This window comes from Camelus dromedarius, chromosome 14 (genome assembly GCF_036321535.1).
Source record: "Camelus dromedarius isolate mCamDro1 chromosome 14, mCamDro1.pat, whole genome shotgun sequence".
Lineage (NCBI taxonomy): Eukaryota > Metazoa > Chordata > Mammalia > Artiodactyla > Camelidae > Camelus > Camelus dromedarius.
The window spans coordinates 57049001-57063710 of record NC_087449.1 but is presented as its reverse complement, the minus strand read 5'-3'; the positions used below and the strand labels follow the sequence as shown (position 1 = coordinate 57063710).

General features: G+C 53.3%; 1 protein-coding gene across 7 annotated transcripts in view; it reads right to left on the bottom strand.

Annotated features, from left to right (window-relative positions):
• Nucleotides 1–14710, bottom strand: part of KIF17 (kinesin family member 17) — a 40563-nt gene that overhangs the window by 23713 nt on the left and 2140 nt on the right. For 5 of the 7 annotated variants that reach the window (XM_031464247.2, XM_031464251.2, XM_031464248.2 and 2 more), the window contains exons 2-4: nt 10054–10155; nt 4586–4775; nt 1304–1756 (exon numbers count right to left, since the gene is read on the bottom strand). In XM_031464247.2, the coding sequence (XP_031320107.2) occupies nt 1304–1756; nt 4586–4775; nt 10054–10155 (745 nt within the window). Of the gene's footprint in view, nt 1–1303; nt 1757–4585; nt 4776–9104; nt 9191–10053; nt 10156–11069; nt 11217–14710 lie in introns of those variants that run through there. The other 2 variants (XM_031464253.2, XM_064493974.1) reach the window with 2 other exon arrangements.

The window sequence follows — 14710 nt, the reverse complement described above, 5'->3', positions numbered from 1 at the left end:
CTTGCCAACCCCTATCTGGCCACCTCCCACCACCCGACTCCCCGGGTAGCCGGCAGAACTACTTGTAGGTCCCCTTATAGTTCTGTGCATCTTTGCGCAAACTGACCACTTCCACCCTGTCTAACAGGGAGACTTCTCATACCCCAAGACTCTACTCCCTCACCCCTTTTCCTCTGTGAAGCTTTCCCCGACCAACCACACCCTACCCGCAGATAGACTTGGCCACTCGTTCCCTTTCTCCCTGCAGTGCCCTGTACAGCTCTCTGCCCCAGAGGTACACGATGTTCTGCTGGAGGGTCCTTCTTCCCCAGGAGACTAGGGCACCATAAGGCAGAGCCTGGATCTGATTCATCTCTGCCTCCCCAGGGTCCACACACAGAGAGGGTGCTCAGTGAACTCTGGGTGAATGGATGGGTGGGTGAGCGGAAGGACAGCTAAAGGGATGGATGACAGGATGGAGTGAATGAACAGGTGAGCATGTGGAGGGCAGGATGGATGGGGTGGGTGGGCAGAATGGTTGAATGGGAGAGTGGATTAAATGGATGGATGGGTGAGTAGATGGACAAATAATGGAATGGATGGCAGGGTGGCTGGGTAGATGGAAGGGTAGGTGGATGGATGGATGGATGGATGGATGGATGGATGGATGGATGGATAGACAGGTGGATGGATGGTGGACGGATGGGTGGAGGAGTAGATCAATGGGTGAGCAGAATGGATGGATAGAGAGGGAAGTGGGTGGGGAGGTGGATGAATAGACAGATGGACTCAGGCTCCCTTCCCCAAGGGATTCTCAGATCAAGAAAACCCTGGAACCCCTCAGTTGCAGGACCTGCAGGCCTGTCCCCAGGTACAGGTTTCCACCTGCCAGATGACAGCCAAACGCCTGGGTGTGAGTGCTGCCATCTCATGGTGCCTAACTGGGAGTGGGGACAGGACATGGGGGGTGAGTCACCCAACTGCTCAGCAGCACAGCATCACGACCCTGCCACTGAGACAACAGGCAGACAGGTGGGATGGCGGATGTGCAGCCCGGAGGCAGGGAACCGATGACAGAGCCTCCAGCTGATGGGCCAGGCCAGGCAGACAGGCCTCCTCCTGGGGCATCAGCCAGCACCTGGGCCATCACCCACCAGGGCTTCCCTGACTGTTCAAAAGCTACGCTCATGTGAAGTTGAGAGGAGGTGGGACACTGCTTCCATGCCTCTCAGATGGGAAACCGGAAGCAAGAAAACAAAGGGAGAGAGGCTTTCTCGTCTGTTGGTCCTGGCCCTCTCTGCCGGCGCCCCCCGCAGCTGCCCACCTGACAGGTTGCTGGGGCTCAGCTGCTGGGCCAGAATCGCCTTGAGCCTCTTGATCTCCTCCTGGTACTCGCGCAGGAGGGCATCCTTGGGGTCCTCGTTGATGCGCGGCTTGTTCTTGATGTTCTTGGCTCGGTTGGCGTACCGCAGGGTGCTGAGCGTCTCATCGTAGTTGTTGTTGGCGGGCGACAGGCAGGCCACCATCAGCGTCTTGGTGTTGCCGCCCAGCGAGTCCTGCAGCAGCCGCGTCAGTTTCGAGTCCCGGTAAGGGATGTGTTTGCAGCGTCCATCCACCAGGGCCGAGATGACGTTGCCCAGCGCCGACAGCGACAGGTTGATCTTCGTGGCCTCCTTGAGCCGCTCCCCTGTGGCGCCCGTCTTGGACTGCCGCTCGCTGCCCGCCAGGTCCACCAGGTTCAGCTTGCCCGCCCGGAGGTGGTCCTTGCCCCGCTCATCTGCAGACAGACCAGGCAGAGGGGTGAGGGTGAGGCCCCTGTGGTATGGAGGGCAGTTAGCCACCAGGCTCTGGGTGCTCACCACCCACCGAGGGTCTCATTTCAGCTGCAGAGGAGTTCCATGAATGAGGTGCTGTGATTGTGCCCACGTCAGAGATGAGAAAGCTCAGAGAGGGTACTTAACTTGCCCAAGGTCACACAGCTGCTAAGTGGCGGATCCAAGATCAGAACCCAAGGCTACCTGACTCCAGGGGCCGGCAGGTGCAGACTGTTCTCTGAGCGCAGCAGGATTTCCTATGGCTGCCACCACAGTTTCATGAGACCAAAGGTGAAGGTGGCAGGGGTGAGGGGACGTGATTGGGTCACCAAAGAGCTCTAGCCTTCAATGCAAAACACACTGGCTTTGAAGACCCTTGGGCTTGGTTCCCACCCAAGTCCTACCTCCTACTTGCTGTGTGACCTTGGCAGAACCATGCACCTCTCTGACCCTCAATTCTCACCTCAAAAAGTGAGACCAATGACAGCTTCCCACTAGGGTTAGTTGTTGGAAGGAGTAAACAGACGGACAGCATGTCTTAACAGAGTCCACAGAGGGCCCAGCACACAGCAGGTGTCATCTCCCCCGAGGATGAGCCTAGCTCTGTGGTGACCGAGGCCGTGCTGGCCAGGCACCAGGTGTTGCGGGTGATGGGAGCCCGGCACCGGCAGGGACTTGGGGGCTCAGAGCACAGGTTCTGAAGGTCCAGACCTGGGAGGGGGGGCAATCCTGATTCTATCCCTCAGCAGCTGTGAAACTCAGGGGACTAATTTCCCTTGACTCTGAGCCTTGGTCTCGCAGTAACGTGGGAATCTAAGACCCACCCTGAAGGGCTGTTGTGAGGATATCACGGAGCTCAGGGGTCTGCCTGGCACACAGCAAGTGCGCCTCAAATGATAGCTTGCTGCACTCAGTACTATTAGTAATTCTTACTGTCACTAGACAACACGGTAAACAGTTCCAAATGAGGTGGGGGGCGGGGCGGGGCTTCCTCAGTGGTTGAAACCGGAATCGGCCCTAGTTTTACCCATGAGCACCGCTACCTGAAGTAAAGAAATTAAAAGTCTGGCTGGCACCCAGCAGAGGTTTGGACACGTAAGGGGCTTAATTCTTTGGGCTTTTTTTTTAAAGCAGCAGCAGGCAGAAGGGACTTGGAAAGGCCCTTTTGGAAAGCTCTTTCCAGAATGTACCAGGAGCCTTAAACAGGTTTGTACCCTTGTTCCAGAAGGCCTGCTCCAGGGAATCTAATCTGAAGAGATGACTCTAAAAGCAGAAAAAGACTTGGTGCACAAAGATGTTCATCGTGGCATTATTTACAACACTGAGGAAACCGGAAACAGTGTTAAGACCTTGTAGAGGGCTGGCTGGAGGGGTGCCATGAGTGATACACCGGCCTTCAGTCACCTCCCACAATCAGGAAGACAAGGCAGGAATGATGTGGGGAAATGCTTAGAGGTAGCATGAGAAATGAAACTTGGGGAAGAAACTATATAGAGCATAAGACTTCAGTTGTGTCTAAAATTTTCACAGGGAAATAAAGGACCAAAAGAACATATGCTTAAATGTTAACAGTTAGTTGTGTTTATGAGTAATTTCCCCTACCTTTCTCTAATTCCTAAATGTCTTTGTTGAACTTATTTTATAATAAAAATAATAAACATCTTTAAAATTGTTTAAAAGTCTGTTTCCAGGCAGCCTGCCTCAGCCTTCAAACCCTTCTGCAGAGACCAAGAGGCACTGCACAGGGCCACTCTCTCCTCCTCCCTCCTCATCTGTCCTCACCTGCCCCAGTCCCTGCCCCCGTCCCACAGCGTCATTGTATGAGGAAGTGACCACCCCACATCAGCACCCCTGGGCGAGACCCTGACCCAGCCAGCACCAGGGGGTTGGCCTGGCGCCAGGTCACCACACAGGTGGGTAAGTGTGCTGCTGGAGGTCCCATCAACCCAGGCCTTGACCTTGGGCTGGGATCTCTCCAGAATTATATTCATTGTTGGGCTGAGGCTGCTTCCTGCTCCACTGCTCTTGGTTCTGTTCATGGTGAACCACCAACTTGGAGGCAGCTGCAGTGTTGGCAAAAAACCCCCCAGATGTCAGAGAAACCTGGGTTCAAATCCCAGCTCTAACTGCCAAGCGGTACCCTGAAGCACTTGTTAAGTGCGACCTTGAACAAGCAGGTCACTTGACCTCTCAGAGCCTCCGTTTCCTCATCTGTTAGTAGGAATTATAATGCCTGCATCTAGGACCTTTGTGGGGTTTAAGCGGAATGAAGCACTTAGAAGTCCTTGCACAGCATCTATAAATGATTTCCTTTCTCAGGACTCAGGACTCAGGAGTAGAGTGCTTTACAGAGGAAGAGGAGAATCCAAGGGTTCTGGGTGGCACACACTCTGCAGACAGACCCCTGTGATAGAGGTCCCACCCGGAGACTTTCTAGTTGTGCGCCCTCAATTTCCTCATCTGTGAAATGAGGATGATGTTAGTGTCCATCTCATGGGGTTGTTGGAAGGAGCACGTGGGCTAACGCATATAAACTTCATGGCACATGGTAAGTACTCATGGCAGCCACCAGTGTTATCACTGTTGTTGTTAATGCTGTTAATCCCGGAAACATGGGTCCTGGCGCAGGGAGGATCTTCTTGTGTTTCTTCTCGGCAATCCCAGCATTTCTTCCCAGTTTCAGACGGGGCCCCTGAGGTTCTGAGAGGTAAAGGGTCTAGGCTACCAGGAGTGGGCACCCAGCTTGGTGCAGGTGGTCCGGCCCTCTCTGCCCCCCGCCTGGCCCCACTTACCCACCGCGTAGATCTCGATGCTGATGGTGAAGATGGAGTGGGAGCGGGAGGAGTCCTTGTTCATGAGGGTGTAGCCAACCGAGCGGTTCTTCCAGCCTGTCTCCATGATGTGCTCACACTGGGCCACGCTGTGCACCGTGTGCATGGAGAGCCCCTTCACGTACACCCCCTTCTCCGGGTGCTCCTTCATCTGCGGGCATGAGGGGCGGGTCAGGGATCCCCAAGGAACCTGAGGGAAGGGCCCAATTCTGACCAACTCGGCCCCCCTGCCGGGTGGATTGGCACCTCAAATTCCCTGTGACAGGCCTGGAGTTTGTTCTAGGGAGAACCAGCCTCAAACCCACCCCGGTCTCTTCCTTGCTGTGGGGCCTTGGGCCAGTAACTTAACCTCTCTGAGCCTCAGTTTCCACATCTGTAAAATGGGTATGAGATACCTATCTCCTAGGGAGGTGGCGAGGATGCCGGAGCCCATACAGTGCTCGGCGCGGTGGCTGGTATGTTGTAGGTGCTGCACAAGTACCAGCCCCTGTCCTCAGTGTTGCTGTGCTGTGGCTGTGAAGATGGTTTCCAGTCTGGGCACTTCAGTGCCCCAGGGACTGGCCCTGTAGTCATTCACCTAAGGGCTCTGAGTGCATCTCCCCTGCCCTGTCAATGTGGCTTCTGCTCCCCTCTCTGCTGCGGCTCCAAGGCAACGGGCCCATTCCCAGATCCCTGGATCACAGCGGGTGAAGGGTCATTTGCTGCCCATAACTCCCACTGTCCAGCCCTCAGCGTGATGGCAGCAAGCAAATTAATTTCTCTGACTGCTCCTTGCTTGCTCTCCAGGCAGCCAAGCTGTTTTACTGCTGACACAGAGCTGTGAAATGCAATATTTTTCAAGTGTGAGAGGAAATAAAGCCACTCTGGCAAAAGCAGAATGAATTAGGACAAAAGTCACCTGTCTGCTGGTCAGAGCCACAGAAGGCTCAGATGCTTTGCCCCGGGCAGCTTCAGGGTCCTAGGTGGGGTCGGGGCCCTGCTGCAGAGTAGGGAGGGTTGGGGGGCAGGGGTGGCAAGCTCAGGTTTGCCCTATCTGCCCAAGTCTGGAGAAGGAGCCAGACTCAGACTGAGGTTTGGGTTTCATGGAACAGATAAGCAACTGAGGCACAGAAAGGTTAAGGAACCCACTGAAAGTCACACAGCTATTCGCGGCAGGGCAGCACAGTGGTCACAGGCAGTGGAAGACTCCAGAGGCAGGGCTTGGAGAGAGGCTGCAGCCTCCTGGAGTAGTTGAAGTTTGATACGACAAAGGGCCGACCTTGACCTCAGAGGTGGCTGTGAGGACGGAGCACAAAGGACAGAAGCAGGAGACCCTGCAAACTCAGCAGGGCTTGAAGGCAGCTTGGGGTGCTGTAAGCCTGGAGAGTGGACTGTTTTGGTCACTGCTTCACTCCCAGAACCTAGAAGCCTGCCTGGCACATGAAGGTGAGTGGACGGTTGCTCATGGCTTCAGGGAGAATGCAGCTTCCTTATAGAGGAATATCACTATATGTCAGACAGGACCAGGGTTAGAAACCTGGTTCTGTGACTTCTGAGTTGGGGAAGTCATTTTGCCTCCTTCGGCCTCGGTTTCCTCATTCTAAAATGAAGATAATAGATCCTATTCCCACAAGATCATTGTAAAGATTAAGAGAATGGATCTAAAAGAAGTTCTGTGGGTACTTGGAGGGGAGGAGGTTCAGTGAGCACAGATACCAAGAGGAGAAGGATATATGTTTCCAGCAGGAAAGCAGAGCAGGGAGGCAACCCCTCAGGTAGGGGTCTCCCACCCACCCTATTTTTAAGCCCAGGAGGGCTTGCTCCCCTCACCTCACGATCTGCTAGATTCCTCCGCCCCTCCCTGGCTGTTCCCGCCCCCACCCACACTCAGATTGACAGCAGCCAGCTGTGCCCCGCAGCTTTCCTTCGTAACTGCTCCTCCCGGATGAAAGGCCATGCACAGTCGCCATGGCAACCAGCTGGGATGCAGCTGGCGCATGTGCAGGACATGACCGCGGCTGGCTGGTCCAGAGACAGAAAACGGCCCCATGGAGGAGGGGGCTCTGCATCTTGGCCCCACACAGCTGCTGCAGGAACCAACTGGAGAGGCCCCTGAGGGCCCCACCACCACTGCCCAGTACTGACCTGGGTTCTATGATAGTGGTTCGAGGTGGATGGGGGGAGAAGGTGTAATCTGCTTCCTAAATCCCTTGCTGGCCCTGGCTGACCTAACCACCTCTAATTACCAGCATTACCAGGCCCTGTGTTGTGCTGCGGAGCCTGGCCACCTGGATGCAAATCCCATCTCTGCCCTTTACTGACTGCCCTCGGGCTGGATCTTACCTAGGCACTTTGAGCCTCAGTTTCCTCCAGAATGAAGGATAAGAACCGCAGTGCCTCCTAAGGCTGTTGTGAGGTTTAATGAGAACCCAGTAGCACCTCCTCCAAGACAGCCCCGAGCATCCATGGGGAGTGTCCCCAACCCCAGGCAGCCTGGCTCACCGAGCCTGAGGCTCAGCTGGGACAAGTGCTTGCAGCTGCCAGCCCTTGGCCTCAGGGTCTGGGTAACAGAGCCCATTCTAGAGGAGGAAGTGGAGGAGGGCCCCTGCTGCCCCCGTGCCCGCTGGCAGGGCCCCTGATGCTGCAGGCTGGCCTTTCAGGGCTGACATGTGGGAGCAGCTCCATGTGCCTGCCTCCTCTCCCCACTTCCCTGTCTGGGGGCTGAGCTATGACTCAGCTGCTCCAGCTCCAGGATAGAGAAAACAGTGGAAAGACTCCAGGTGGGCGGCTGGAGGCTCCTGCGCAGAAAGGGCAAAGTCCCGCTGTGTTTGTGAGCAGCTGAGGAGGGGGCTGGGGGCCGGTCCTGGTCCAGATGGGGACTGGGAAGGAGTCCACAACATGTGGGCCTGCAACAACCTGGCACCCCAAGGTCTTCCCAGTAAGTCTCTGTTGAATGGATGAATCAATTCTTGGATGTCCCTCCCTCGAATGGAACCCCATTACTGGCTTCTCACTGCCCCCCAAGTTTCCTGTATTGCCCACCCAGAAAAGTTCTGACCACTCAGATCCCAAACTTTCTGGTACCAACACCATTACTGGTAATTCACTGTGTGACTTTGGCCAAGTCCCTTCCCTTCCCTGAGACTCGGTTTCTGTACCACAAAAGGACTGGACTTAGAAGCCCTCTAAGGGTCTTTCTGGCTCAAAATTTTAAGTACTTTTTTCCACCATATGACCAAACCGAACAAGCTTTTTCAAAACAGCTGCTGCATGGGGTCTGATTTATTCAGTTGGGCCTTACAATGGTTGTTGGTCAGAGAGGAACTCACAGCCCCTCCACATGAAACCAGAACAAGTGAGGGGCCTGGGGGCAAGTGAAGGGCTCTGGAGCTGAGCAGGGAAACAGCACTGCCCTACATGGATCAGGGTGGGGTAAGAACCAGGCGATCCCAACATCCGGTCCAATCCAGAGGTCAGTGAGATTCCAGAGGACTGGGAGGCTTCAACAGCAGTCCCTTTATCTGGTTTTGCCCCACTCCCCATGGCTGTCAAGGCCTGTGCCCTGGGGAGGTTTAGGCAGTTTGGGCCACGGAAAATGTCCAACACTGACTCTGTGGCTTCCTAACCCAGTGGCCTCAGGTAAGTACCTCCTCTTCCCCAGCCTTCTTTCCTCATAGGAGTCTCCATAGCAACCTCTGGGGATGCTCACTGATGATTGATATTCCCCCAGCTCACGCATTCTGACTCTGAAGGAGGTAGGTTGACCTCCACCGCTGGTTGTCGGCCCCTTGGGGGGTCCACTGGTTGCTTGGTCAGATAAGAAGCACCAGAGTTTGGGGGCAGCCACCAGCCTTCTGGCCACAGATCTGGGTGATCCTCCCCTCACTGGGCTCCTCTTTGGACTTGACCTGGTCCACCTAGCATTTAAAGAGTCTCAGATAGGAGATGTAGCCAAACCTTACACTAAGGTAAAGGCCTAAGGGTCCCAGACCTGGTCCAGCCTTGCCACCAGCTGGTAGTCCAGTCCTGGAAGGTCACTTGACCTCACTGGGCTTCCCAAAGGGTCAGCCAAGTTCCGCTTATCTTTTTTTTTTTTAATTCTTTGGGGGGAGGAGGTAATTAGGTTTATTTATTTATTTTTAGAGGAGGTACTGGGGATTGAACTCAGCATCTTGTGCATGCTAAGCATATGCTCTACCAATGAGCTAGACCCTCCCCCACCAAGTTCTGCCTAACTTGATAGAACCCTCAAAGCATCTAATTCTGCTTCTCCCAGCTGGGAAATGATGCTCTTTCATTCTGATTCCAGACTTTCAGGAGACTGAGGACAATTTACGAAACGTGTGCGATGCTCAGTCATCAGCTGGGCCGGCCCTAGTTTTTTCTGTCATGAGCTATCCATCTATTCACTTTGCAACCCCCTGGTCATATTCACCATCCTGTCTCAGAATCCCAATGGCATGAAATAGCGCACCTATGAAACAGCTCCTCGAGCACCTACCGTGCACTGGCACTCTGCTAAGCTGCTCACACGTTACTCTTCTCAGTCCTCACAACAACCTCACGAGGTCACATCATCGGTCTGTGGGCACCCCCACACCAGAGCCCTTTCAGAGGGGGACCAGGTCCCAGAATCTGAGCCCATCTGCAGCAGGAAAATGGGATGTTTGCGATGCAGGACCTTGATGTCGGAAAGACCTGGGTTCAATAGAAGGTTCGGCCAACTTACTGCCGTGTGAAGCCTGGGCAAGTTAATTAACCCATGTGAGCCTCCCTTCCCACATCGGTAAACTGGCGATAATAATACAGGTGTCCTTTACTTTCCGAAAGTTCAAGTTAGAAAGAAATCAAAGTGGATTTTTCACTTTTACAAAAAAAGCCATTACTGTACTAATGTCAGTCTTTCTGAAAGCAAAGCGGAAACAGGATTTCGGAAAGCAGGGGATACCCTTCCCTTTACACCATTTTGCTTACAAAAGGTTCACTCTACCTTCCGAAAGTGAGGGAAACCTGTATCTACCTAAAAGGTGACTGGGAGTATTAAACGGGATAATGCGTCTAAAGCCGTCTGTAAACAGTAAGTGCTCAATAAATGATCATCACTAATACCTTTTCAGCTTTGAAAGACCCTTGGACTTTTTCAAAATGGTGTTTTAGAAGTGGAATGAAAATGAAATCTATCACCAAACTCCAACTGTTTCAACAGATAGAGGTGGCATTACTCCAGGGAAGGCCCACCTCCCTTTGTGCATTGGGGGTAGGCCCATTAACCCCTCCGCAGCATCACGGACTCTGGGAACACCCCAAAATTCAAGTTCAAAACTTCTTGCTCTAGTCCGAACCAGGGCCTGTGCCCTCAGGATACCGTCCCCACATTTCTCAGGGAGCACCACCTGGTGCCAACCTCCCCTCCGCCAGCCCCCACCTGCCCGTGTCAGGTCTGCACCTACCTCCAGCTTCTGCTTGGTGTCAGCCCCCAGCAGGTCCCGGACATCTTCATTGTAAATCTCCAGGTAGGAGGCCCGGACCAGGAACTTGGTATTCTCTGCACACTGCAGGGGTGGACGGGGAAAGCAAAGACACCTGAGCACCTGCTGCCTGGACATCATGGGAGGACATCATAGCAGGAGGTGGGCCGTCACGGGGAGAGAAATCTCTAACCATACCTGGCCCGGCCTGCGTGGCAGGCTCTCCCCTCCTCTCCGGCTCGCTGGGCCCTCAAGCTTCTTAGAGTGGCGTCATTTTCATATTACTATGGACTCACACTCTCTCTACAAGCCTCATGGGACCGGAAATGGGAGAGGCCTCCCCATTGTTCAGATAGAGAAACCGAGGCCTGGACCAAGCACTGACTATGGGTCATCACAGTGAGTCCCAGGCTCAGTACCATGGGCTGCAGCTGACCAGTCCCTGCTTTGCCATTTCCCAGATGCAGCAATTTCTACGTGTTGTCATGAATGGTCACCAGGGCAAGTCTCACCTGCAGCCTAGACACTTGGATAACTGGTCCAGGCCCAGCCCATAAGGACTCCAAGTCTTGGCTTGAAAATGAGGATTATAGCTACCTCCTGGGCCAAGGTGGTAGTGAGGTGATTTTGCAAAGGCCTTTTGCACAAGGTTTGGTCTGTAGCAACTGCCCACTTAAAAGGGAAGCTATGCTTGGTACAATCATTTCTCAGGCCAGCGCTCTGGGTCATCATTTCCATGTGAAATGTTAAATGAAATGTTACAATCCAAAAATGGCAGGAGAAAAACATGGAACCAGAAGGTAGAATTTTCTCAATTTTAAGTTCTTTTCCCATCACATTTTCAGAAACCAGAGCCTGCCTCTGCTCACCTGTCTGGTGACTACATCCCACAATGGATGTCCAGGCCAGAACTGCTCTGGGACCACTCATGGTAACGCTCTGGGAAGTCCACCAGCCCTACGCACCCGCCCTGGCCCTTCCGTCCACAAGGCCCATACCTGGACGCTTTCAAAAATGTGCTCGAAGGCCCTGGGGATGATGCCTCTCTGGCAGGGCGGGTCCGGCAGGCCCTGCATGGTAAAGGACTTTCCACTACCGGTCTGGCCGTAGGCAAAGATGGTGCCATTGTAGCCCTCGGTGACGCCCTGCATGGATGGACCACAACCCCGCTGCTCAGCTGGCCCAGAGAGGCTGGGCTCAGGGCCAGGCCAGGGCTGCCTCCTAACTCACAGACTCAGGGCCCCTCCCTGGGGCTCCGACCGCGATGGCACTGGGCTAGGGTGGGTGTGGGGGCCGTGTCAAGATGAATAAGGCACAGCCCTGTCCTCCAGGAGGTCACTGCCTGGTGGGGTAGGAGACTGTCCTGTGTATGGTTCAGAGCCTGGCCACCGTCCTTTACCGACCGTGTGCCCTTGGCCTGTGTTTACCTGGGCACATCGAGCCTCGGGTTCCTCACCTGAAACAAAGGGCAAGAACAGCACCTCCTCTGAACCTGCTGCGAGGTGTACACGCACCGGCATGTGAAATGCTGGCACACAGAGGTGGGTGCTCCCTAACTGCCTGCCTGGAACATGGGGGAGATGGATGTATACATGGGATTCTCCTACGAGGTGAGGGTGTATGTGAGACAGAAGCTCAGGCAGGCAAGTAGAGAGAGAGAGCAAAGAAGGGGAACAGAAGGTGCGGGAAGAGCCAGGCAAAGCTCCCGGGCAGGTCAGGGGAAGACAGGGGAGCTCAAAGGGTGGCTGGGAGAGGAAGGCATTCCAGGCTGAGGAGACAGACGCAGAGAGGTGAGAGGCTGAGAGCTGGGGCAAGGAGGATGGAGATGAAGCAGGGCAGAAGTCAGAGGCAAACCGGGTGGCATCCCCAAGGCGTTCTCCATTCACTGATGCGATTATTCATTCCACAGGTACTGGCTGCCTTCTCTGTGCCGGGCATTGTGCTCTGGCTGGGGACAGAGCCATGAACCAGGCAGACACCCCAGTCCCTGCCCTCATGCAGCTTCTGAGGTCACAGATTCCAGACCTTAGCATGGGGGAGGGGGGATCCTGTGTCAGAACGTGGGCCCAGAGAGCTGCTCCCAGGCCCCCGAGGGCCCAGCATCTGCACCTGGTTCCACGGCAAAGACCCATCCTGGAAGGACCTACTGTACAGCACAGGGAACTATACTCAATTTCTTGTAATAACATATAAGGGAAAAGAATCTGAAAAGAAAATATGTATGTATGTATAAGGATAACTGAATCACTGTTGTATATCTGAAACTAACATTGTAAATCAGCTACACTTCAAAAAAAAAATTAACCCCCCCCCCAAAAAAAAGGCCCATTCTGGAGATCAACATGGGGCTTGTTATTCCCAGGGACTGCTGGGGAAGGAAGACCCGAAGTCACTCCTTTGAGAGACAGGCCTCACTTTTACGGGCAGAACTGGACAAGCACCCCCTCCCTTGATGAGGAAACACTGACAGCCATGCGGTGCAGCTCCCCCAAGGGCCGGAGCTGCACACAGGGATGAGCCCCTGAGGTGGGGGAGAGGTGGTGGCAGACCAGTCACCAACCAGGAGCCTCAGAGCTGGGGTCACCCGAAGCCCCAGGGACAACACGGGCAGTGCCTGGAGTATCACTGTCACCCCAACATGGAGAAGGGATTCGATATAAAAACAAATATTTTATATGCCCTGTCCAGTAAGGTAGCCACCAGCCACACTACCAGTGTGCTTGGTGCGCCTGAGGAACTGAATTTATTTTAAGTGATTTACATTTAAAACCTGGAGCAGTGTAACATATTTTCTCATTAAACGCAACTTTGTTTTTCGTGTTTCATTTGAACTTTTGACACCTGAATTGAGATGTGCTATAAGCGTAAAACACACCAGATTTCAAAGACTTAGTATGACGAAGGGATGTAAAATATTTCACTAATAGTCATTAAGCCATAATAGTATCTATTATCATGTTTTATTGGAATGATAATATTTTTGATATTATAGGGTTAAATAAAATGTGTTATTAAAATTAATTTCACCTGTCTCCTTTCACTTTTTAAAAAATGGCTACTAGAAAAGTTTCAAGTAGGTATGTGGCTCATGTGACATCCGTATTGGAAAACACTGCTCTTAGGCTGTGACATTCCACGTGGTAGCCACTAGCCACACGGGGTTACTTAAATTTAACTTAAAATTAAATACAACTAAAAGTCAGCTCCTCAATAGCACTAGCCTCTTTTCAGGGGCTCACCTGCCACATGTGGCTAGTGGTACCTAATTGGACAGCCCAGCTACAGAACATTTCCACCACTGTAGAAAGTTCTGCAGAACAGCGCTGCCGTGCAGTGAAGCAGAAGACAACTTTACGTGCATTTTAAGGCAAAACATAAGATTCCAAAAATGCTTCACCCATCAATTGATACCTCCAGACCCAGGGACGTGCACACTTGGAGCTGGTCCTGGACGTCAGACACTGTTCACCCCAGGTTCTGCCACGTCCCCTTTACTATTATTTACTAAATGATTTGCATGAAGTCAAACTGTTCATTGACTCTCTTTTTAACTGGTGTCATTTCACAGCAATAATTCCCCCGAAACTGCATTGCAGGTTAGATGTGCTCGACATCTTTTCTACTTCACATTAAATAAATGCATAGCCATTGAAGCTGAAATAAACTGTATCCATGCTAAATTGCCTAATGTATGTCCCCTTTCTGCCCTCTCCCAAAAGAGCAGCTCTTTGTCCCACCCAGGGTCCTAATTCTATGGCTTGTACCACATCAATGTCTCTGGAAACCAGGCCCACTGTCCTTGGTCTGGTCGTGGTAGAAACCAGGGTATCTGGCTCCTGGGTGGGTGGGTTGGGCGGTGGGTCATCAGAGGTGACTCTAAAGCCACGGGTGTGAAGGGAAAGGATGGAGATGGCAAAGCCACTGTCTGGGAAAGAGCCCATAGACCAGGCAGCGGGCCAGGTGTGGAGGTGAGGAGCTCATGTAAAGTTGGCTGAAACAACACAGGAGAGTTGAAGAGGTCACCCAGTAACAGAGAAGATCAGAAACAGAGCCTGGATTTAAGGGGTGGAGAAGAAGGGAAGGGGAGAGGGGTGGGGGGGGAGGGAGGCAAGCAGGAAGGGGCAGTCTAAGTGCTGGGGGCTTCCTGCACCAGGGCCTGGGCAGGAGGCCTCCTGGACGGGGTCAGAGCCCAGCAGGACAGACACACAGCCACCTGGCCTAAGGGTGCAGCTACTCCTGGCTCCAAGTCACTGAGCTGTGCTTTGAAAATGGTTTGCATGCTGCTCACTTAATGGGAGGTGGTAGGATGGAACATGGGGACCTGGCACTGTGCTAGGAATCAAAGCCGCCCCTAACTTATTCTGTGACACTCCAGGCCTCAGTTTCCTCATCAGGAATGATGGCTCCAGCTCTACATACATCCACGGAGTCTGGTGAAGAGCAAATGCTATAAGCTGGTCTCCATCTGGAAGGCCCTTTCCTCTACCTTCTTGCCTGGCCATCTCCTCTCAGCCTTCTGGCCTCATCCTTCCAGGAAGTCCTCCCTGCCTTCCCATCCCCTCCAAGCCCAGGTTTGCTAGCATTTTCTCTGCTGCCAAAGTCACCCAGCCTTCTCCTCCCACTCATCACCCTGGATTGT